At 51.7% G+C, this 21,752-nt stretch overlaps 1 protein-coding gene across 1 annotated transcript; it reads right to left on the reverse strand.

The window, feature by feature from the left end:
* Positions 1-2,952: 2,952 nt before the first annotated feature.
* LOC130034488 (acetyl-CoA acetyltransferase, cytosolic-like) lies at positions 2,953-21,424 on the reverse strand. Its single transcript, XM_056126047.1, has 9 exons — positions 21,333-21,424; positions 20,720-20,854; positions 12,505-12,686; positions 10,122-10,239; positions 9,654-9,797; positions 8,831-8,953; positions 4,938-5,092; positions 3,795-3,905; positions 2,953-3,410 (listed from the first exon to the last, which is right to left on the reverse strand). The coding sequence occupies exons 1-9, from the start codon at positions 21,385-21,387 to the stop codon at positions 3,240-3,242; spliced, it is 1,194 nt and encodes a 397-aa protein (XP_055982022.1). The 5' UTR covers positions 21,388-21,424; the 3' UTR covers positions 2,953-3,239.
* Positions 21,425-21,752: the final 328 nt, after the last annotated feature.

Genomic DNA, 21,752 nt, shown 5'->3' on the forward strand with positions numbered 1-21,752 from the left:
TTGTTTTGGGCACGCCCGACTGTGCTCAGGGCTGAATCCTGGTGGGCCTGGAGGACTACACGGGGTGCCTGGATTTAACCCAGGTCAGCAGTGTGCAGGGTCAGCACCCTATTAGCTGCACGACGGCTCCAGCCCTAATGCTTCTTACTCAAGCTGCTTGAGGTGAGCTGTTCTGTTCTTCTCACCGGCCCCATAAACCAGGCCACAGTCCTGGGGCAAAGTTAAGCTTTTTTTATTTCTTTCTTTTTTTTGGGTCACACCTGGCGATTCTCAGGGGTTACTCCTGGCTCTACACTCAGGAATCACCCCTGGCGGTGCTCAGGGGACGATATGGGATGCTGGGAATCGAACCCGGGTTTGCCGCATGCAAGGCAAACGCCCTACCCGCTGTGCTATTGCTCCAGCCCCAAAGTTAAGCTTTTAAGGTGCTCATTGTCTAAAAAGCTGGATTCACTGGTGCACTAAAAAGTGGGGGTCTTTGGGGCCTAAGAGGTAGCAGAGAAGTTATAGCACTTGCATGGTTGCCTTGCATATTACTTACCTGGGTTCGATCCCTGGCACCATATGTGGTGCCCCATACCCTGCCAGGAGAGCTCTCTGGCACAGAGCCAGGAAGGAATATACCCTGAGCACTGCTGATGTGACCAAAAAACGCAAACAAAATAAGTGGGGTGGGAGGGCAGAGACTTTACAGGAGTTAAGGTCTTACTGCTAAAACTGGCTTAACTGCTGGCACTGCATATGGTCCCTTGAGGACAGCCGGGAGTGACTCCTGGCATTGCTGGGTCTCGCCCAGAAACACACACCCTCTCACCCTCTCAGAGAAAATGGGTCCAGAGACGGCAGCTCAGATAGCTGAACAGGCTGGGCACATGTTCAGAATGGAGGGGTCCCACCTGGATTCAGCCCCTGCGCACCACCAGAAGGGAAACCCTGGCAGAGTGGAGAGTATCTGCCGAGCATCACTACTGGGTCCTTACACACTCCACTCCTAAGAGGACCAAAATAAGAGGCTGGCGGGCTGGAGATAGTAAAGCTGGAGAGGCTTTTGCCTTGCACGCAGCTGACACAGGTTCTATCCCCAGTATCCCTTCTGGTCCCCCAAGCCCACCTGGAGCGATTCCTGAGTGCAGAGGCAGGAGTTACCCCTAAGTACCACCAAGTGTGGTCAAAAACAAAGTTATAATAATAAGAGGTTCCTGGGGCTGGAGTTATAGTACTGCAGGTAGGGCACTTGTCTTGCTCACAGCCCGTACAGAATCCCTCTCGGCCAAACCATATGGTGCCCCAAACCCTGCCAGGAGTGATTCCTCAGTCTGTATCTCACCAGGCAGGTCTGAACTTATGTGGCCTGAGCTGGCGGCCTGCCCCAGTGTTCACTGGCCCAAGAGGGACTGGGATCATCTCACTATCTAGGATGCAATGAGGCAACAGTCAATGGCCCATTTTTATGCAAGCCCTTTATGACAGGTTATTAAATAATATTTAAAAAGATTATTTTTGGGACTGGAGCAATAGTACAGTGGGGAAGGTGTGTGCCTTGCATGTGGCTGACCCAGCATCCCATATGGTCCCCCAAACTGAGTGACTTGTGAGCACAGAACCAGGAGTATATCCTGAGCAATGCTGGGTATGACCCAAAAACCCATGGGGGAGGGGAAGAAAAGAAGAAAAAAGGGAAGATTACTTTCTAACTGTTTACAACAGATTCAGTACTGATTCTTACTCAACCACTTTGGTGTCCTAATATTCCCCCAGCATAGGAGTCTGGAGTGAATGAGATTCCAAATCCTCTAAACACATGAGAGTGAAGTGTGTGAGGGAGGACAACTACCCGTTGGTATTTTGTTCTAGCATGACTTCAGGATTGGTCTTGTTTTGGTCAATGCAAGGGTGTTTGTTCTTCTTTTTTGGGGGGCAAGGGCTTATTGGGTCATACCCAGAGATGCTCAGGGGTTACTCCTGGCTGTGCACTTGAGAATTACTCCTGAGGGGGCAAGGCAAACACCCTACCCACTGTACTGTCACTCCAGCCTCAAGCGGGTATGTTGGACCAACCAAAGTTCAGATTAAGAGTTTGCAGTTTGGGGGCTGGAGCAATAGCACAGTGGGTAGGGCGTTTGCCTTGCATGCGGCCAACCCGAGTTCGATTCCCAGCATCCCATATGGTCCCCCGAGCACCGCCAGGAGTAATTCCTGAGTGCATGAGCCAGGAGTAACCCCTGTGCATCACCAGGTGTGACCCCAAAAAGCAAAAAAAAAAAGAGTTTGCAGTTTCGGAGCGAAATGATAGTACAGAGGTAGGGTGATCGCCTCACTCTCAGCTGAGGGATTCAATCCCCAGTTTACCATATGGGCCCCCAAGCTCGGTCAGAAATAACTCCTGAATACAGAGTTATTCAGGAGTAAGCCCTGAGCATCAGTGGGTGTGGCCCCAAAACCAAACCAAGTTTGCAGTTTGGGGCCAGAGAAATATTACAGCAGGCAGGAATTGGTTCTCATTGTCCCCCAAGTCCCATCAACAGTGATCCCTGAGCTCAGGGCATGGAATAAGCCCTGAGTATAGCCAGATGTTATCCTTAAGCTGTAAGTTTAAAGTTCAGCAGCTGACAGGATAATGTAGTAAGTAAGTGCTTGATATGCTGCCTACTCTGCACACAGCTAGACCCAGTTTGCATTCCAGGACCACATAAGGTTCCCTGAGTGATCCCTGAGTGCAAAGCCAAGAATAATCCCTGAGCACAGCCCACTGTGGCGCCCTCCCACTGAAAAAGTTGCAAGTGTGGGGCTGGAGAGACAGCACAGCTGTTAGGGCGTCTGCCTTGCATGTGGCTGACCCAAGTTCGAGGCCCAGCATCCCATACGGTTTCCTGAGCAATGCCAGGAGTAATTCCTGAGTGCAGAGTCAGAAGTAACCCCTAGGCATTGCAAAAAGAAAAAAAGTTACAAGGGTGCAACTGAAATCGTAATAACTATTCTTTGCATCAATGAACTGATTAAGTTAAACCCAGAAAGCAAAGACGATAAGCACGGAGGTTACGAAGATGCCGTCCACTCGGGCGCCCTTGATGACTGAGCCCGCTTTTATTTATGACCATGTTAGACACCCCTGTCCCGTACCTTGCGTGTTACACATTAAAAGAACAAGAAGCTGACAGGCCTGGGTTCTTGACTCGCGGGGTGGCGTCCATCCTCACTCCGTTCTGAGGCAGCTTCAGGGCAGAAGTGCACGCTGACGCTCAGCCTCTCTGCACACACATGGCTATTCCCATCCCGCCCCCGATGCACAGGGCGGCGACCCCGCGACGGCCCCCCGTGCGCTCCAGAGTGTGCAGCAGGGTGACGAGAATCCGACAGCCAGATGCTCCCAGGGGGTGGCCCAAGGCGATCGCCCCTCCTTGCATGTTCACCTGAGGGGGAAGCACACGACATCCTTCTGGCCCTGCATGAAGGGATCTGGCCCCGACCACCGTCTCCCCACACACCCCTCACACGGGAGGCAGACAGAGCCCCCCCCATCCCCAACCATGCTGCTCACCTCTGACCCTTTCACACGCCTGTCACTGTCCTTGCTGAGGACACCAGTGTATCCCATCACCTGCACTGACCTCTCCCCCGGGGCTCCTTCCCGTACAAGGGCCATGAGGAACGGAATATAAGAGGGAGGAGGTGCAGGAAGGGGGCGCCCCCAGCCCCCAGAGGCCCAGCACTGTCTAACCCCCACCTCGGCCGGTGCCTGGGTTCTGCCTCCTGCCGCCCTGCTCTCGCTCTGGGAACTGCTCATTCCCACTTACCTTCCCCGGGTCTAATCCCAGTTCCTTCGTTATGGCCACGGAGAGCACAGCATACGCTTCGTTGATTTCAAAGGCATCCACATCACTCAGGGACCAACCCGCTTTTGCAACCTGGAAGAAAGTGAATAGGTTTGAGGTCTAAAAGCTTTGGCAGAACTTTCCCTCCCCACTGCAGGTGTGAAGCAGGATGTACTGCCGAGTACTGAGTCAGAAGCAGCTCTAAGTACCGGGGAGGTGAGCCAATGGTGTACAGCACGGGATTACGTGTACATGGGGAATCCTGAGTTTAATCCCCTGGCACTGCAGAAGCAAAACAAACAGTGGGGCTGGACAGACAGCACAGCGGGTGGACCACTTGTCTTGTCTTTGTTTCTTTTTTGGTCACACCTAGCAATGCTCAGGGGTCACTCCTGGCTCTGAACTCAGGAATTACTCCTGGCAGGGCTCAGGGAACCCTATGGGATGCTGGGGATCAAACTCGGGTCGGCTGCGTGCAAGGCAAACGCCCTCCCCGCTGTGCTATCACTCCAGCCCCATGGACCACCTGTCTTGCATGCTGCCAATACGGATTCGACCGCCAGCTCACCATATGGTTCTCCAACCCTCACCAGAAATGATTCCTGAGCACAGGGTCAGGAATAAGTCTGAGCACAGGTAGTGTGTGGTCCAAAAAAAAACAAAAATGAAAACCAGATCTCTGGAAACTGCCACTTTGCACTGGCCTAATAAATCTCACCTTTTCCCGTGATGACTCATTTCAAAAGGTTAAGGATGAAACAGCCCTAGGAAATTCTAAAGTATCTAAAGTTTTCAACCAGCAACATTAATTATCTCAAAGTACTAGACATTCTAGAACAGAGACTCCCACACAAGATACATTTTGAAATCCTGGCTACTCACAATGGAAACATGGTGAAATCAACACTTAATTCAAACTGGTAAAACTAACAAGGACAAAGTATGTGCTCTGAAAGGGAGAGCAAAGTTAACCTGCGCCAAAGGATGAACACATTGCTCCTTTTTGGCGCTGGGGAGTAGAAAGGAGATGGGAGCAAAGGTCACAGAAGGGCATTCCAAGTTACTGGTCTCATCCCAGACACGTTCCATCCAGAGCAAAGGACACACAAACGAACAGAAACTCACAGCTTGCTTGATAGCTGGAATGGGTCCTAGTCCCATGATGGAAGGGTCCACACCCTCTTGTGCCCAGGAAACAATCTGAGCTAAAGGTGTCAGCCCACGATTCACAGCTTCTGATTTCCGCATGACAACTACAGCAGCGGCGCCATCATTCATTCCTGGAAGACAGGCGGGACTCATGCTCCAGTGCTCACTAACCCAGCTCCATAATACTGTGGACCACGAGGTAGGACCACAACTGTGCTTCGCATGTCTCGGCAAAGCACAATACGACGGCTGACTACAAAATTAACTAAAGGAGGGGCTGGAGCTATTGTACAGCAGGTAGGACGTTTGCCTTGCATGTGGCTGACCCAGGTTCGATCCCCAGCATCCCATATGGTCCCCCGAGCACCGCCAGGAGTCATTCCTGAGTGCAGAGCCAGAACAAACCCCTGACCATCGCTGGATGTGACCCAAAAAGCATATATATATATATATATATATATATATATATATATATATAAGGAGAAAAGGAGATGTGGGTTGGAGAAACATTATAGCCATTAAGGTACTTGCCTTGCATGATCTCTAGCACCAGAAGAGTCCCCCAAGACCGCCAAGAGTGATCCCTGAACACAGAACCAGAGGTAAGCCCTGAGCACTGCCAGGTGTGGAGCCCAAAAATAAAAGAAACAAAGAGAGAAAGAGAGAAAAAGAGAGAGAAACAGAGAGTACTTCTTTTACAGTAGTTTCTGTGAGTTTCTGTTTTGGAAATGCAGTTGATAAGTTATTGTTCTATATTTAATTTTCCGTCTTTATGTCAGGAAATCAGACAACTCACAGTATATACAGCTTACATCAATCAAAAATGAGGATCAATGCAATGATCAAATATAGAGGAACTATAACACTTCCCTTAAGCAACTAAAGATTTTATATTAAATCATGATAGTTGCTAGAGCGATAGAACAGCGGTAGGGCATTTGCCTTGCACGCGGCCGGCCCGGGTTCGATTGCTCCGCCCCTCTCGGAGAGCCCGACAACTACTGAGAGTATCTCGCCCGCACAGCAAAGCCTGGCAAGCTCCCCGTGACGTATTCGATATGCCAAACACAGTAACAACAAGCCTCACAATAGAGACGTTACTGGGCCTGCTCGAGCAAATTGATGAACGGGAGGACAGTGCTACAGTGCTACATGAATAGTTACTGAATAAGACAGGTGGCAGTTCACACTCCACTTGGATGGAAATAGAGAGTACCATGCTGAGTGAAGTGGAGCAAAAGACTGCGAAATTCCTACTCATGTCTCAGGCATGGCTTATAAGAAACACAGGTGTAGGATAATACTGTTTTTGTCCTTCCTGCATTGCCTCAGATAGTTTAGGTTTATTGGGTTGCTCCCATTCCTCTGTGTTTATTTGTAACTTCTTTGTGCTCTGTTGACTCGTAAATATTGTTTTTCTCGTCTCCCTAAGTCCTTTGCATAGTTTATTCAGAGCAATGTCCTTTTTGTATGGACACAAGATGTATATGCTATGCATTTGTAACGTGACTCTCAGTGATATTTTCCTCCTGGGCATCTGTTCTCTCGAACTAAGGCTCAGCCGCCCTTACTTCCTAGCGCCCCCAAAAGCAGCAACCCCAAAAGCAGGGTCCCGACGAGGGACTGGATGGAACCAGGGCAAGCGGTAAGCTATGTGCTATCCTGGCATCGAGATGGGCCTGGCCAAAGCGCCATAGTGCTTAACTATAAGTTAAGAGGCTGGTCACGGACAAATGCTTTCATGATCCAAAATGTAATAACTAGATTCGGACCCTGCTAGGGTTAGGAATGATTAATCTGACCTGATTGCTGTAGTCTGAGTCCGTGGCAGGATGTTCTCAGGAGAGCTGCCCTACAAGCCTCAATATTATCTCTTGCTGTGTCCATACAAAAATAACCAGTATTAAGATGTTGATAGAGTTATTGGACTGAGGAGAGGAGAAAAACACCTTTGGAGGTATTTTGCCCTTGGGCAGTCAGGAAGGGCTTTGGAATACATTTTAGGTGGTGTTCCCTTTGAACTTGGTGGGCCCTCAGGAAGGGCTTTCTTATGTTGATCTGGCTAGCTCAGGGAGACTGGGGCAGGCGCATGGGGAGAATGGAATAAACGGCATCTGATCAATCAAACGGCTTGGCCCTCGTTTCCTCCACTGCCCCATGGCCCAGGCTGCCCCGGCTGGGTGAGCGGCCCGGAGCCCACGGGAGAGCTGTTGGGCCTCCACCCGGCCGCCCCTGAAAGAATTGATACACACAGGCAGGGAGTAAACAGTGGACTAAGAGAATAGATGTCGAGAGTCTGCCAATCCAGAGAGGATCGTGAGAAGGTGGTGCTGGCTGTAATCTAGCAGCACTGTATTCCTGAAACATCCACCATATTGTCAAGCAGGGTGCCTAAACGTTTTAAAAAAGCATGGCGTTCACTGACATTTCCAGATGACAAATTCTAAAGTGAGGAAACCTGTTAATCTCCAAGGTTGTGCTAAATTGTTTTTCCCCCAAATAATCTGAGCATGGGGTTTAATGCCCGCATCCCAATAGAAAGCAAGTCCCCTGAAGCATATCTGCACTGCAGTGACCTGAGGGCAGCCTGAGTGCAGTGTCCTGTGCCAGCCAATAGGTCACTCAGGCAGTGACACACGTGAAGATAACAAGCCTCGCTGCGGGCACCAGTGTGACACTGGGTCAGTTCCTCCAGCCAATCCCAGCCAGTGCAACAGACATGGGAAGGAAATTTCTTTCACTGAAGTAGGAAGGACACAGATAAGCAAATCACTCGAAGGTGACTTGAAACTTTAGACAGCAGAGGCTCGAGTGAGAGTTCAACAGCGGGGGCATTTGCCTTGCACACCGCCAACCTGTTTGATTTCCGGCATTCCATGTGTGCCAGGAGTAATTCCTGAGGGCAAAGCCAGGAGTAACCCTTGGACTTCACTGGGTGTTTCCCAAAAAAAAGCACTGTAGCACTGTCCTCCATTGTTCATTGATTAGCTCGAGTGGGCCCAGCAACCTCACCATTGTGATATTGGCTATTGCTCCAGCCCAAAAACAAAAGAAGAACAAAAATTCAGGCATCAGAATTAATAAAGTGGGAAACTAGCTAAAACCAGTGAGACTAATAGAGGGAAGTACAAACCTATCGCCAAAACACTGCCTTGGCCAGAGAGATAATACAGGCGCTGACCTTGACACTGGTTTGATCTGACACTGCATACGGAGCCCTGAGCATTGCCAGGAGTGATCCCTGAGCACAGACTCAAGAGTTAGCCCTTAAGCAGAGTTGGGCATGGCCCCAAAACAGAAATCAAACAGGATGCCTAATTTTGCACAGACTGATTTCATGGGAGGGACCCTACGGACATACAGAGGTTGACTTGAAAATGAGACTTTGCCTGTCAGCCTCCCCTTAAGGATGTCTCCCTGCAAGGCTTGATGTGACTGTAACTAAAAGGTGACTTCCCCTGTGTGACAGTTATTTTTCTAGTTACTTCCCTGAACGGCTTTCTGCTGGTTCCAATGAGCCCTGCTCTCACTATCACTGTCACTGTGCTCCCGCTGTTCATCGATTTGCTCGAGTGGGCCCAGTGACATCAACATTGTGAGACTTATTGTTACTGTGTTTGGATATTGAATACATCATGGGTAGCTTGCCAGGCTTTGCTGTGTGGGCGAGATACTCTTGGTAGCTTGCCGGGCTCTCCGAGAAGGGCGGAGAAATAAGTTTCCTAAAAGAAGCCACTAGAAATAGACGACAACTGACACATTTGGCTAGGTCATGTCCATGTAAAGCAGGTGCATGTTATTAATAAATGGTTCCTAATACTCTCCTTTCAAAAAAAAGAATATTCGAGAACACAATCAGAAACCCCAACCTGTAGCATTTGCAGAGGTCACTGTTCCTGTCCCGTCATTCAGGAAGTGAGGCTTTAGCTGGCTTATGGCATCAAGGCTGCTACCGTGTCGAGGAAACTCATCCATTTTCACTTCAGTGAGACCTGCAAGGAGGCAAATCAATGACCCTCATTAGTCTAGAGACGTGCGCTCGGGACAGCACGCCCCTCAGTCCCGGGACCCGAGGATTCCGATCTGCACAAAGAAGGTTCCATGGCAGCAGCAGGAAGTGCACAGAGCCAGAAGCGTAGGCCTATCCCCTGCACACACTGTCTCGGGAGCCTCGAGGGCCTGAGGCCCACAGCCCTTTCTCGGCAAAGCAGTGACAGGCATCCTTGTTCCCTGTGCAAAGGTGACCATGGTGTGGGGTGCAGGACGTGGCGGGTTTCAACAGACGGCCACGGGGATGTCGAAGCCAATCGGATAACGACTGAGGAGCACAGACATGTTTCAGTAACGCAACCGACGGAGACACAGTGCGGCCCTGGCCAGGTCACCCAGAGCAGCAGGGAGGGACCCAGAAACAACACTCCCGAGAGTCCCCCTGGAGGGCACCAGTCCGCTCGCAGCTGTGGCCCCACGCTCCGGCTGCTCAGGAAAGCTCGGGGTCCACACGGCAGCGTGGACATCAGGACCCAGAGTGGCTTATGGCCACCGGCCCCTCCCCGGACCCCCAGCCCAGCACGGATTCACACGCACTGAGAGGGCGCTTCGCTCGGCACCCCAAACCCCCTGCCCTCAATGGCCCTCACACGCGCAGCAGGACCCCCGTCTGGGTGTGGCCCACGTGGACTCAGTGCCCACCTTTCTTCGATGGCACGAACACGGGCACAATCTCTTTGTCAAAATGGCCAGCCTTCTGCGCGCTCTCCGTGCGGTTCTGGGACAGGACTGCCAGCTTGTCCTGCTCTTCGCGACTCACTTGATATTTTTTGGCTACATTTTCCGCTGTGGAAGAAAAAGTGATAGAGTAAGCACGACGGGAAGGGGCTTGGGTCCCACTAAGAAAAACCCTTTGCAGGGCCACTAGGATCTCAGGCCACCAGAGCTGCCCTGAGACCACGAGCCTCCCCAGCACAGAATGTGCAGCTACTGCAATAACATGTGAGCACCCATTATTCCCCCCTCAGTTCTTGGGTGCTGTGGGCCAGGACAGCTGTCACATTTACATCACTACATACTGGTGGCCCCTGATTTGACCTCATGGTCTCACACTCACCAGGAAGTACTTGAGTCCCTGTCCCCTGCTGAGCCCCCATTCTCTCCACGCACCTGTGATGCCCATGTGGTAGTTTAGGAAGGCATCAGTGAGCCCATCACAGAGGATGCTGTCGCTCAGGGGCATTTCCCCGAGCTTCACTCCCGTCCGCAGGTGGACAAAGTGCGGGGCCTGGAGGGAGAAGCACAGGGCCAGTGAAATCAGGGGCACCTCACAGCGCTCCAAGGGGCTCACTCAAACTCCCCGGGTCGGCACAGGGGCACCGGAGTGGCACAATGAAGGCGGAGGTCTGGGTCCAGAGCAGGGACCAAGGAACAAAATGAGCAACGGATGGAGGGGGAGGGGAAGATGGAGGAAGAGGAGCAACGTGCCCACAGACACCGCTGACCCTAGCAGGGGGGTGGATGGGACAGGCCGCTTCCAAGGACAGGGTGGGGAGAAGCACAGCTGTGCTCGCTCCTGCTCCTGCGTAACATCTCACCCAGAATCCCGGGGCATCCCCGCTCAGGGCCCACCTGACACACTCAGCCGCACTCCCCATGTGTCTCCCTCCGAGGGGTGGGGTCAGCCTTCATCTACCCTGCAATCCAGACGGGACAGCCCTCAACACAGCAACTCCCTGAGGGGCGGGGCGCACACAGAGCCCCATCTCGGCCCAGGAGCCAGGCCTTCAGCAGGACCACCTGGTCCATTCTCCTGACACCTGGGAAACGCACACGGGGCACTGAGGCACAGTGAGGCCAGCAAGGACACTCTGGGTGAAGACAGGCACCACCTGGCACTGTCAGTGGCAGTAGGGGGCCGCAACGCGGGACACTCAATGGGAGAGGCTTGGAACCCACCGAGGACTATGGCAGGGACCCGGGATGGGATGGGCAGGATGCCCATCCAGACCATAGTGAGCTAACGTGGCCTCCAGGATGTGCCCGGGGCCACAAGAAGCGCGATGACTGCTCACAGTGACTGTGAGAGCCAGCACGCAGCTCCAGGCAGTCTGCAGCTCAGTGACCTCTGCCTGATGCAGTGGCTTCCCCACGGGGCTTGTGCTGGACCTCACAGCCCTGGTTTGGGGACTGTGGGACAATCTCAAAGGGGTCTGGACACACCAGAGCCCAGGGCATGGAGGCCCTGGGACAGCATCAGAGCAGGGCACAGCCACAGATGGGCTGGGCAGCTGGAGGAGCCTTTGAACTGAGTCAGTGGGGCGCGGGGGGCAGGGAGTCGCTCTCCTCCGAGAGCCAATTCAGGCTCCCTCAGGGGAGAGCAAAGAAAACTCGGCTCTCCCAGACTCGCACCACGAACAGACACCCACACACCCTATGTGCTTCCTAGCCAGAGTCAAGGCGGGGACCCAGCTCCCCTGCGCAGGGTGCTGACACCTCCCATGGATCATTTCCGATGACAGTCCCGGCTCTGGGCCACAGGAGAGTGGCCAGTGTCAGCGCAGCTCCTGGCCCTTCTGGGACCCCATCTTTTGTCCTAGCTACCGTAGGGGAGGCCCCATGGTCCATTTAACACTGGGCACCCGAGACTGGAACCACACCCACCTGGGGAACAAAACCTACCCGGAAAACTCTAGTGTGGGGTCCCTGCAGTCCTTTCCCGCCTTCTAGTACCCCAGAGGCTGAACAAACTCCCAGGAGCCAGCCATCTCGGGCAGGTCAGACACAGCCTGAGTCTATTTTTCCCTGAAATGAGATAGAATTCTGAGTCCAGGGATATAGCTCCCAGGTAACGTGTGTGTTGCCTGGGCTCATCCTGATTCACAAAATAACAACAAACACAGAGAAGTCCCAAATCCCAGCTGAAGTGGTCCACGCTTCAGGAATCATTCGAGAACATAAGAGACTCTGGCCGATAGGTTTCTTCCAGAAGATTTCCCACCCAATGTGGAGGAGAGTGAAGAGTCTGGAGGGCTCAAGGCAGAATCCATACACATCTGTGACATATATATGTTTGCAAGACTTAAGGCTCAAGACATGGAAGAGCCTGAAGAGAGGGCTTCCTCTTGGGATGGGGAAGAGGGCTGCCCATTCGAAAGAACTTTTTTTTTTCCAGCTGGAGCGATAGCACAGCAGGTAAGCCGTTTGCCTCGCATGAGGCCGGCCAGGGGTCCAATTCCTCCGTCCCTCTCAGAGAGCCCCGAAAGCTACAGAGAGTATCCTGCCTGCACGGCAGAGCCTGGCAAGCGCCTCATGGCATATTCAACATGCCAAACACAGTAACAGCAAGTCTCACAATGGAGACGTTACTGGTGCCCGCTCAAGCAAATCGATGAACAACGGGAGGATAGTGCTACAGTGTTATAAATGTTTGCACTGTGTTTTACAGCACCGTTTTGATCGGGGGCCTCTGGCCATGACTCACAGCCATGTGTGCGGTTTCGCTCCAATGGGGGTTCGCAGTAGCAGGACACGGCTGCACTGCCATCCTTACCCTGCTCATGTTCTCCATGCCCCCTGCAACCACGATGCGGGCGTCTCCCACTCGTATTGACTGCAGTGCCAGGCACACGGCTTTGAGGCCAGAGCCGCAGATCATCTGGCAGTTCCAGGCTGGAACGGAGATGGGAATTCCGGCACCTATGCTGGCCTGTCGAACGGGATTCTGCCCGCAGCCTGGAAGGAACGGCGAAGTAGGTTCATTGTGAAGGAGAGAGTGTCTGGCAGCCTGATGAGGAATCTGCCTGTTTGGGGTCTCCATATGGTCCCTGTGTCTACCAGAAGTGATCCTTAAGAAACCACCGGTATGGTCTCAACCACTGTCCCCCAAGAAATAAAGGAGTCAGATAGGTATTACTAAGACACTTTCTTTGCATGCAGTTGACACATGGTTGATTTCTTGAACTCCTGTAGTTCCAAGAATGCTCTGGAGTAATCTGAGCACAGTAACAGGCGTCAATCCTTAGCACCGGCTGCATGTGGCCTAAAAATCACAAATTCTTAAATGCGTATGATGCTGGGGATCAACCTAAGTTGGATGAAATTCAAGACAGTGCTTTACCCCCTATTTTACCCCTCTAGTCCTAAACTCTTTTGTTTTTTCGGCCACACCTGGTGCTCACGGGTCATTCCTGGCTCTGTACTTAGAAATCACTCTGAGGGATTATATGGGATGCTGGGGATCAAACCCAGGTTGGCTGCATGCAAGGCATGCACCCTACCCCCTGTCCTACCCCCTGTACTATCTCTCTAGCCCTGGCCCTAAGACTATTTTATTTTTTTTTGGGGGGGGACACTTTTTGGATCACACCTTGCAATGCTCAGGGATTACTCCTGACTCTGCATTCAGGAGTTACTCGTGCTGGTACTCAGAGGATCATATGGGATGCCAGGGATCGAACCAGGGTTAGCTGCATGCAAGGCAAACACCCTCCCTGCTGTACTATTGCTTTGGCCCCTAAAAGTTTTAGAAGGGACCTGTTCTTAACCTTCTCTTAGGGTCTGAGTAAGCACACACTCTCTTACAAGCAAACAGCAGGACTGGAACGTCACTCATTTTTCTTACTCTTTTGATTTGGGGGCCATATTCGGCAATTCTCAGGACTTTTGGCTCTGTACTCAGCAGTCACTCCTGGTAGTGCTCGAGGGACACTGGGTGCTGGGGATCAAACCTGGGTCGGTGACACACAAGGCAAGTGCTTTACTCAGAGTAATTATCTCTCTGGCCCCATTTTTCTAAGTTCTTGCTATAAGAACAGGCCTTAAGAAAACAGTCAAGGAAGGAAAGACACCACGGAAGGAAAGACTTAAAAAGAGAATCTCAAAGACTCAGGCGCAGAGACAAGACTCACAGGTAGAGCACGCATGTCACATGCACAAAGAGACCAGCACCATGCAGGAAACAAAAGATGAAAACCTTCCTATGAGCACTCCTTCCTTTCCTTGACTACTGGTTCTTATGCAGGGATATGAAACAAAATATGGCTCGCTCTTCAGGCCTGTGTTCTCCCTTCAACTGGTATCTCGTTTGTCTCTACATTTCTTTGCTATAGAAGCCTGTGTTCTCTCTTAAACACGTACTTCTCTCTTTCTCTCCCTTCATATCTTTTTAAATAACTTTTGATAAAAACTTTCTGTGTTGGGGGCCAGAGCGACAGTAAAGTTGGTAGGGCACTTGCCTTGCACAAGAACCCAAGTTCAATTCTTGGTATCCCATACAGTCCCTTGAGCCAGCCAGGAGTGATCCCTGAGCTCAGAGTCAGGAGTAAGCCCTGAGCACTGCCAAGTGTGACCCCAAAACTAACAAAAAAAAAAGTGAAGCTCTTCCATCACCAAAAAAAAAAAAAAGTACAAAATTAGAACTGACGAATAATTCAATTTAATTCTCTTAATTCAATATTGGTGACTTCTCTCAGAACAGAAGTTGATGTCATAACCACAGAGAAGGGGAGGTGTGGGAGGTTCTAACAGTCCCAGTCACTCCTGTGTTATGGGAAGCAATGTTCATTCAGTAGTCACTGTATTGCAAGTTCAAACAGATCTATCAACTTCCTTTATTCAGTTACTAGGAGAAACAACTGATCACTGATAAAAACTTGAGAGTATATTCATCATCACTTGATCATTTGACATCCCATTACACAATTACACATCGATTTGCTTGAGTGGGCACCAGTAACTTCTCCATTGTCCCTGTCTCATGCTAGTGTAGCCCAACGGCATCTGCTCACTCCAGGAACATGAAGAATCTCAAACCGATCATTCAGGGTCTTGATGAAGAAGTCTGACCATGTCATAAGTGGGCAGCCACGCAATCTTTTGACGTCCCGTGGAATCCAGTCGATAATGGCTCTAGTCCAGTGGTCGTCTCCAAATCGCATTATGTGTCCAGCCCATCTAATTTTCGACGCCTTGGCAAACGAGATAGTATCCCTGATTCTCAATGTCGACGGAGGTTGGAACTCCGGATTCCTTCTCTCACCTGAGTGAAGAACACGCAGAACAGCAAGCATAGCTCTTTCAATTCCTCTTTGGGAGACCTGGATAGCATTCTCATCCTGTTTTCGTAGAGCCCAGGTCTCTGAGGTGTATGTTAATGCAGGAAGAACAGTGGAATCGAAGCGATGTGCCCAGAGCCAGAGTTCTTTGTCCTCTTAGCGATTTCTTCAACGCTCTTGAAGGCGTTCCAAGCCGCTCTCTTCCTCCTGCGCAGCTCAGGTGCCAGGCCATTTGTCATGTTGACTTCTCGACCTAGGTACACATAACTGTTGTATTCGGAGATGGTCGTTCCATTGAGAGTGAATGAAACGTCAGGAACAAGACGGTTTCTCATAAACGCTGTCTTCATGAGATTCAGCTGTAGTCCGACCTTTCTACACTCACAATAGACGTTGGCCAGTATTTGTGCCGCTTGGCTGATGCTTGGTGTTATTAGAATGATGTCATAAGCGAAGCAGAGGTGGTGTAGTTGCCGACTGTCTATCTTCACTCGCATTCCTTTTCATTCCAGTCGTCGCATGACGTTCTCGAGGGTGGCACTGAAGAGTTTCGGTGAAATGGTATCACCCTGCTGAACTCCTCTCTTGACATGGATGATCACTTCCTTGTAGAATGGTGAGATCCTGGTAGTGAATCCGTAATACAGCTCATGGAGGATCCTGATGTATTGAGTTTGAATGCCCTGAATGGCTAGGGCTTCAATGACCGTTTCCGTCTCAACAGAATCAAAGGCCTTCTTTAAATCAATGAACGTTAGACAGAGCGGCATCTTGAACTCCTGAGAAACCTCAATGAGCTTGGTTATTGTGTGGATATGGTCGATTGTGCTGAATCCTTTGTGGAACCTGGCTTGCTCGCATGGTTGGCCTGCATCTAGTGTTCTGCTAATCCTATTCAGGATGACTCGAGTGAACAGCTTGTAGATGACAGATAATAGGCAGATCAGGCGATACTTGCCAATGCATGGATATCTCCCTTCTTGCACAGCAGAACAGTCCTGCTGGTTTTCCATTGGGACAGAACCTTGCATTCAGACAGCTAGCGTGTGAAGAGCTGAGCCAGTGTATTGATGAGAACTGACGGCAGGTTCTTCAGGTGTTCAGGTCTGACCTTGTCCGGGCTGGGTGCTGTTTGCTTCTTTACCGACAAAATGGCGTGTTGGATTTCGGAAGGGAGAACTTTGGCTACGACATATCTATCCTGTGGAATTTGGTATGTGGGCAGGTGGACGTAGCTATTGAAGAGATCCGAGTAGAAGTCATGGATACTCTTCTCCATTGCCCTTCTGGAAGATGTGATAGATCCATCAGCACTTCGGCGGCAGTCACCTCAGTCTTGTAGTTGGCGAAGGACAGGCGGGCGTTGCGAATGCTTTTCCTGGCTTCTGCTGCATCTGCCATCACTGTTGCTCTTCTTTCTTTGAGGTCTTCTTTTATAGCTTCTCTGCACTGTTTTGCAAGCTCAGATGTTCGCTTGCAGTTGCCTGAGGCTTGCGCCAAGCCACTTTGACAAATGAGCTCAAGAGTTTCCAAAGACAGGCATCACAGGCATCTTTTTGTGGCTGTCTCTCTCTGGGCATTCCTCGCACAATCATGGAGGTGCTGAACCAGTCGATCGTATTGTTCGTCAGTGTTGTCAACGACGGCATCTTCCCATGTTGCCGTAATAGTGCCAAAGAGCTCCCAGTTGGTGGTCGTTCTGGGAGTTCTCTTCTTTTTTTTTTTTATTTATTTATTTATTTATTTATTTTTTATTTATTTATTGAATCACTGTGGGAAAGGTTACAAAGCTTTCAGGTTTATGTCTCAGTCATGCAAATATCAAACACATTTCCCTTTACCAATACTTATTTTTTACCATGAAGAACCCCAATAAAACCCCACCCCCACCCCTCCCCGTCCCTGTGAGGCAGATGAATTCTAGTTAACACTCTATCTGCTTTGATTAGATTCATTGTTTCAATAAAAGATTCACCACTATTATTTAGAGTTTACCCCCCCCCCCAAATCAGACATGCTGAAAAAGCATTGTGAAGTGATTTGCTTTCTAAGGCTGGGTTCAAGAACTAAATGTTGGTTTTGGATTTCTGCTCTTTTACCTATTGACCCTGGAAGTATTTCTACTGAAAGTCAGATAGTTAAGAAATTGGTTTCTGTGTTCTGGAGTCCTGGCCGTGCTGGAGAGCCGCTCGCGGGGGGCAACCGGTGGCCTCGGTAGGGCGTGAAGGGCGGAGCGAAACGCCCCCCTTCCCATGAGGTTTTAGTCGCCCCCACACTCCCGGCTCATACCTGCTGTCCACAAGGCTCCCATGTGGCCGCCATCTTTCTTTCCAGAGAGGAGAGGGCGAATGGGGCAACACCCTTTCCCCTCCGGCAGACTTGATGGCCTGGATCAATGCATAGGGGAGTTCTCTTCTTAAACTTTGCAGCCCTTTCTCCCCACTCTGTGAAGTAGAATTTTGCACGAAGGAGACAGTGTTCCATCTAGTTTGGAATTTTGGGACAACAGTGACACCGGTCAGGCAAAACTGTCGATTGAATATTCATCATAGTGCTATTAATCAGAGGTTTTACTGGAAACCAAAACAGTTACCTGAGACTGGGGGTTGGAGCAAGAGTAAAGCAGGTAGGGCATTTGCCTTGCACAAGGAACCAGGTTCAATTCCTGACACCCCATATGGTCCCCTAAGCAAGCACAGCTATAAGTGATCCCTGAGTGCAGAGCCAGGAGTTAGCCCTGAGCAAATGCTTACAAAAAAAAGTTTTAAAGTTTCTTAATTAAAAAAGTCACCAGAGACAAAAAATATCCATAGAAAAAATTATTTAAAAGATAGTATAAAGGGGCCGGAGAAATGGAATCGAGACTAAGGCATTTGCCATGTACTATGGCTGACCCTAATTCAGTCCCAAGCACCACATATGGTCCCCTGAACACCATCAAGAGTGAATCCATGGGAAGGCGGGGGAATTAAAAAAAAAAAAAAGAGAATTTGGAATACTGTCAGGTATGGCTGAAAATCAAAGATGGTATCGTGAGCTGAAGAGATAATTAACAGGAGAGAGTTCTGCTTGGCTTGCAGGAGTCTGGGTTTAGCCTTGGTACTGCAGGTAATTCCCTGAGCATTGCCAGATGACCCAGAGCACTAGGACAAAGTGACCCTCCAGAACACCACTGCATGTGGCACAAAAGACCTTTATGTTTTGTTTTCTTGTTTAGGAGGCCATATCTGGCAGTGCTCAGGCAACCACATGGGGTACCGGGGATTAAACACAGGTCTTGCCTGCTGTACTGTTTCTCTTCATTAATGCACACACAAAAAAGTTTTCTCATTCTCTGAGGGGCTGGAGAGGCAGTATCAAACAGCAGGCCAACCTGGGTTCAAGTCCTAGCACTACACATGGTCCCCTGAGTCCCACCAGGAGTGAACCCTGAGAATGAGCCAAGAGCTAGGAATAAGGCCAAAGCACAGCTGGGTGTAGCTCAAAAATAAAAATCAAAAAAATCCTCTAACTTGCCTGAATAGTATAGGGATAAGGTGTCCGTCTGCCTCATAAGTGGCCTACCATGTTCTATCCCCAGCACCACATATGGTTCTCAAAGTACTGCAGGGAATGATCCTGAGAACAGAGCCTGGAGTAAAACCCTGAGCACTGCAAGGTCTACTGAATTAAGTGGACATTAGTAAAATGCCCTGGCTTTACAAGTATAGTGAATCACAGAGGCATTTCAGAAAGTAATTTCTAGATGACTCATATGCACCATCTGCAGGTTAGGGGAAAAAAAGGGTGCTATGCACAGTGAACAAGGATCTGCATGCCATGTAGCTATCAAAAGCACCGGGTACACAGTGGGCACACTGTCAACACCTGCAGCACGCTTGTGGAGGGATCCTGGGCTTACGGAAAGGAGAGATGTGGGGACAACTGCCAGCATCCCAGTGTGCCTGCGATCACTTCTTCGCCTCATTTGAGTTTCATCACTCCTCTGAAAAGTTTCGATAAAAGGACTCCCTAGTTTCTTTATACCTCAGGTCAACGTAGCAGATTTCGGTCAAGGTCCAAGACAGGAGACAGATTATGGCCTGAACTAAGCCACCCGCCCCAATATCAGAGCTCTGGAGAATCATGAAAGTGGTAAGCATAACTGAACTTTAAGAGACTTCATGTCATGTGGAGAACGTGACAGGCATGAGGAAGAACAGAGTGAAAATAAGGAAAATGAGGGGTTGGAGCGATAGTACAACAGGTAGGGTGTTTGCCTTGCATGTGGCCGACCCAGATTTGATCCCTGGCATCCCATAATCCCTGAGTATCACCAACAGTGATTCCTAAGTGCAGAGCCAGGAGCGTGCCCCCAAATGGGAAAAAACAAAAAGAAAAAAAAACAAAGAAAATAGTCTAGGTTTTAGGGAGGTAAGGAGAATATCCTAGGAATGATTACAATTCCTAGGATTTGACTCCTGGGACAAGAATTGTGAAAAAGTATTGCGGTTGCTCTTGAATGTGTTTTGGGGCTATACCCAGTGGTCACACCTGGCAGTGCCACAGTGTCTGACATTCAACCTGGTCCTCCAGTTTCAAAGCATGTGCTCAGCGTCTTGAGCTGTCTTTCCAGCCATGAAATTAGTATGCTGGAGTGACAGTGCAGCGGTGGCCGGGACATTTGCCTTGCAGCACAGCTCAGGCAGGTTCGATCCCCGGCAGTCCATATAGCCAGAGCGCTGCCAGGAGTAACTGAGCGCAGGGCCAGGAATAATGAACAAAAAGAAAAAGAAGGGAGCACCAAACAAAGGGTGTTGGGAGGTTCCTCCCAGAATGGGAGATGCGTGATGAGAGCAGACTATAGACCGAACATGACTGCCACTCAATGTCTCTTTTGCAAACCACAGCACTCAAAAGGAGAGAGAGAACATAGGGGAATGCCCTGCCACAGAGGTAGGGTGGGATGGGGGGATGGGGGGTGGGAGGAATACTGGGATCATTGGTGGTGGAGAATGGGCACTGGTGGAGGGATGGGTACTCGATCACTGTATAACTGAAACCCAAGCACAAAAATTTGTAAGTCTAAAACCGTACCTCATGGTGTTTCACTAATAAAAATTAAAAAAAAAAAAGAAAAAGCAAAAGAAATTGATGAGGTGTTGTTTTTTACTGAGGGGGTGGGGAGGAGGATGGGGGAAGGAGTAGTTGGCCATACTCAGAGGAACTCAAGGGCTATTCCTGCTGCTCTACTGAGAGATCACACCTGCACGGAACATATATGGAGCATGGGACTGGACCCAGGCCAGCTGCATGCCTTACTCTCCTGTCCTAACTCTCCTGCGCTAGTTGCAGTTCGGATATTGGACTTTGGTATTGGTATCTGGACTCCAGGGCACATTGCCCCACACCTGGGGCCGTGTCCTGGCTCACTCTGTAGCCGAGACCCATGCCCTCTCAGGCTCCCAGGAAAATGCCCGGGCAGCCGGGCCTGAGTCTACAGCACCTGCACCGCGCTGGGTGCACTGTTCTGGACTGGGTGACACCCGAAAGGGTCAAGCCTGGGATCCTCATCCTCGCCATGGCGGCGTGTCCAAGAATGAAGCCCACGGGCTGGGTGATGCTCTAGGTCACTGTGGGAAGCGTGAGAGCAGGGCTGGGGCCACCGGGGGAGGGCGGCAGGCACCGACGGGGGGCATCGGGGGGCGCGACCCGCGCGCGTCGGGCAGGTACCTCCGGGCAGCACGTGTCCAAAGATGACCTCGGACACATCTTCGGGCGCCACGGCGGCCCTCTTCAGGACTTCCCTGATGACGGTGGCGCCCAGTTCGTGCACAGGAACCGTGGCCAGGACCCCATTGAATGAACCTAGGGCACAAGGGGGCGCCGGGCGGGTGAGGGTGGCGGGCCCCGTCCATCGCCCCGCGCCCCTCCGGAGCCGCGGGCCGGCCGGGAGCGCCCCACGGGCGGCCGACCCTCGGTCCAGGGGCCGCGCCGAGCCCGCGCCGCTCCGACCCCGGCCGCCGCCCACCCCGCGCGGCCCCTCGGCCCACCCGCTCGCTCCGCCCGCTGCAGCCTCAGTGCTGAGCTGACCTTGCCCGGGCCGGCCAATCAGCGCCCTCGCGAGACACCGCCTCTGCGCGACGGCCAATGGGAGAGCCGCGCGCCGCGATGTCTCTACCCGGCCGGCCAATCGCAGCCGCGAATGGGCGGGGCCCCACCGCGGGAGGGTCCCGGGCTGCCCAAGGTCCCTGGTGGGCGCGTGGCACGGGAGCCGGGGAGTTCCTCCGCTGCCGCCGCCGGGCCGGACCCGCGCTCGGAACCCGCGGGGGCCGCGGCCACTCACCGATGGCGGTGCGCGCCGCCGACACGATGACCACGGGGTCCGCGCCTGCACTCATGCTGCCGCACGTCCAGCTGCCGCACTGGCCGGGTCCCGCGCCGTCGGCGAGAAAAACCAGCCCCCGCGGCGGGGGGGGGGGGGGGGGTTACTCGCCCCGCCCACAGCCGCGGCGCGCAGGCGCGTCAAGGAGCGAGGGCGGGGACTCTGACGGGCGTGGGGCGGGGCCGACACTCGCCCCGCCCACACCGCAGCGCGCAGGCGCGCGGAGGAGCGCGGGCGAGTCCGGGGGCGCGGGCGCGAGGAGCACGGGCGTGGGGGCGCGGGCAGCTGGCGGGGACGCACCTGGGACCCTCGTCCGAATTGGGGGTCGGCGCGATCCTACAGCTGGTAGCGCAGTTGCCTTGCAAGCGTCCGACCCGGTTC

This window comes from Sorex fumeus, unplaced genomic scaffold, assembly GCF_029834395.1.
Source record: "Sorex fumeus unplaced genomic scaffold, SorFum_2.1 ptg000061l, whole genome shotgun sequence".
Lineage (NCBI taxonomy): Eukaryota > Metazoa > Chordata > Mammalia > Eulipotyphla > Soricidae > Sorex > Sorex fumeus.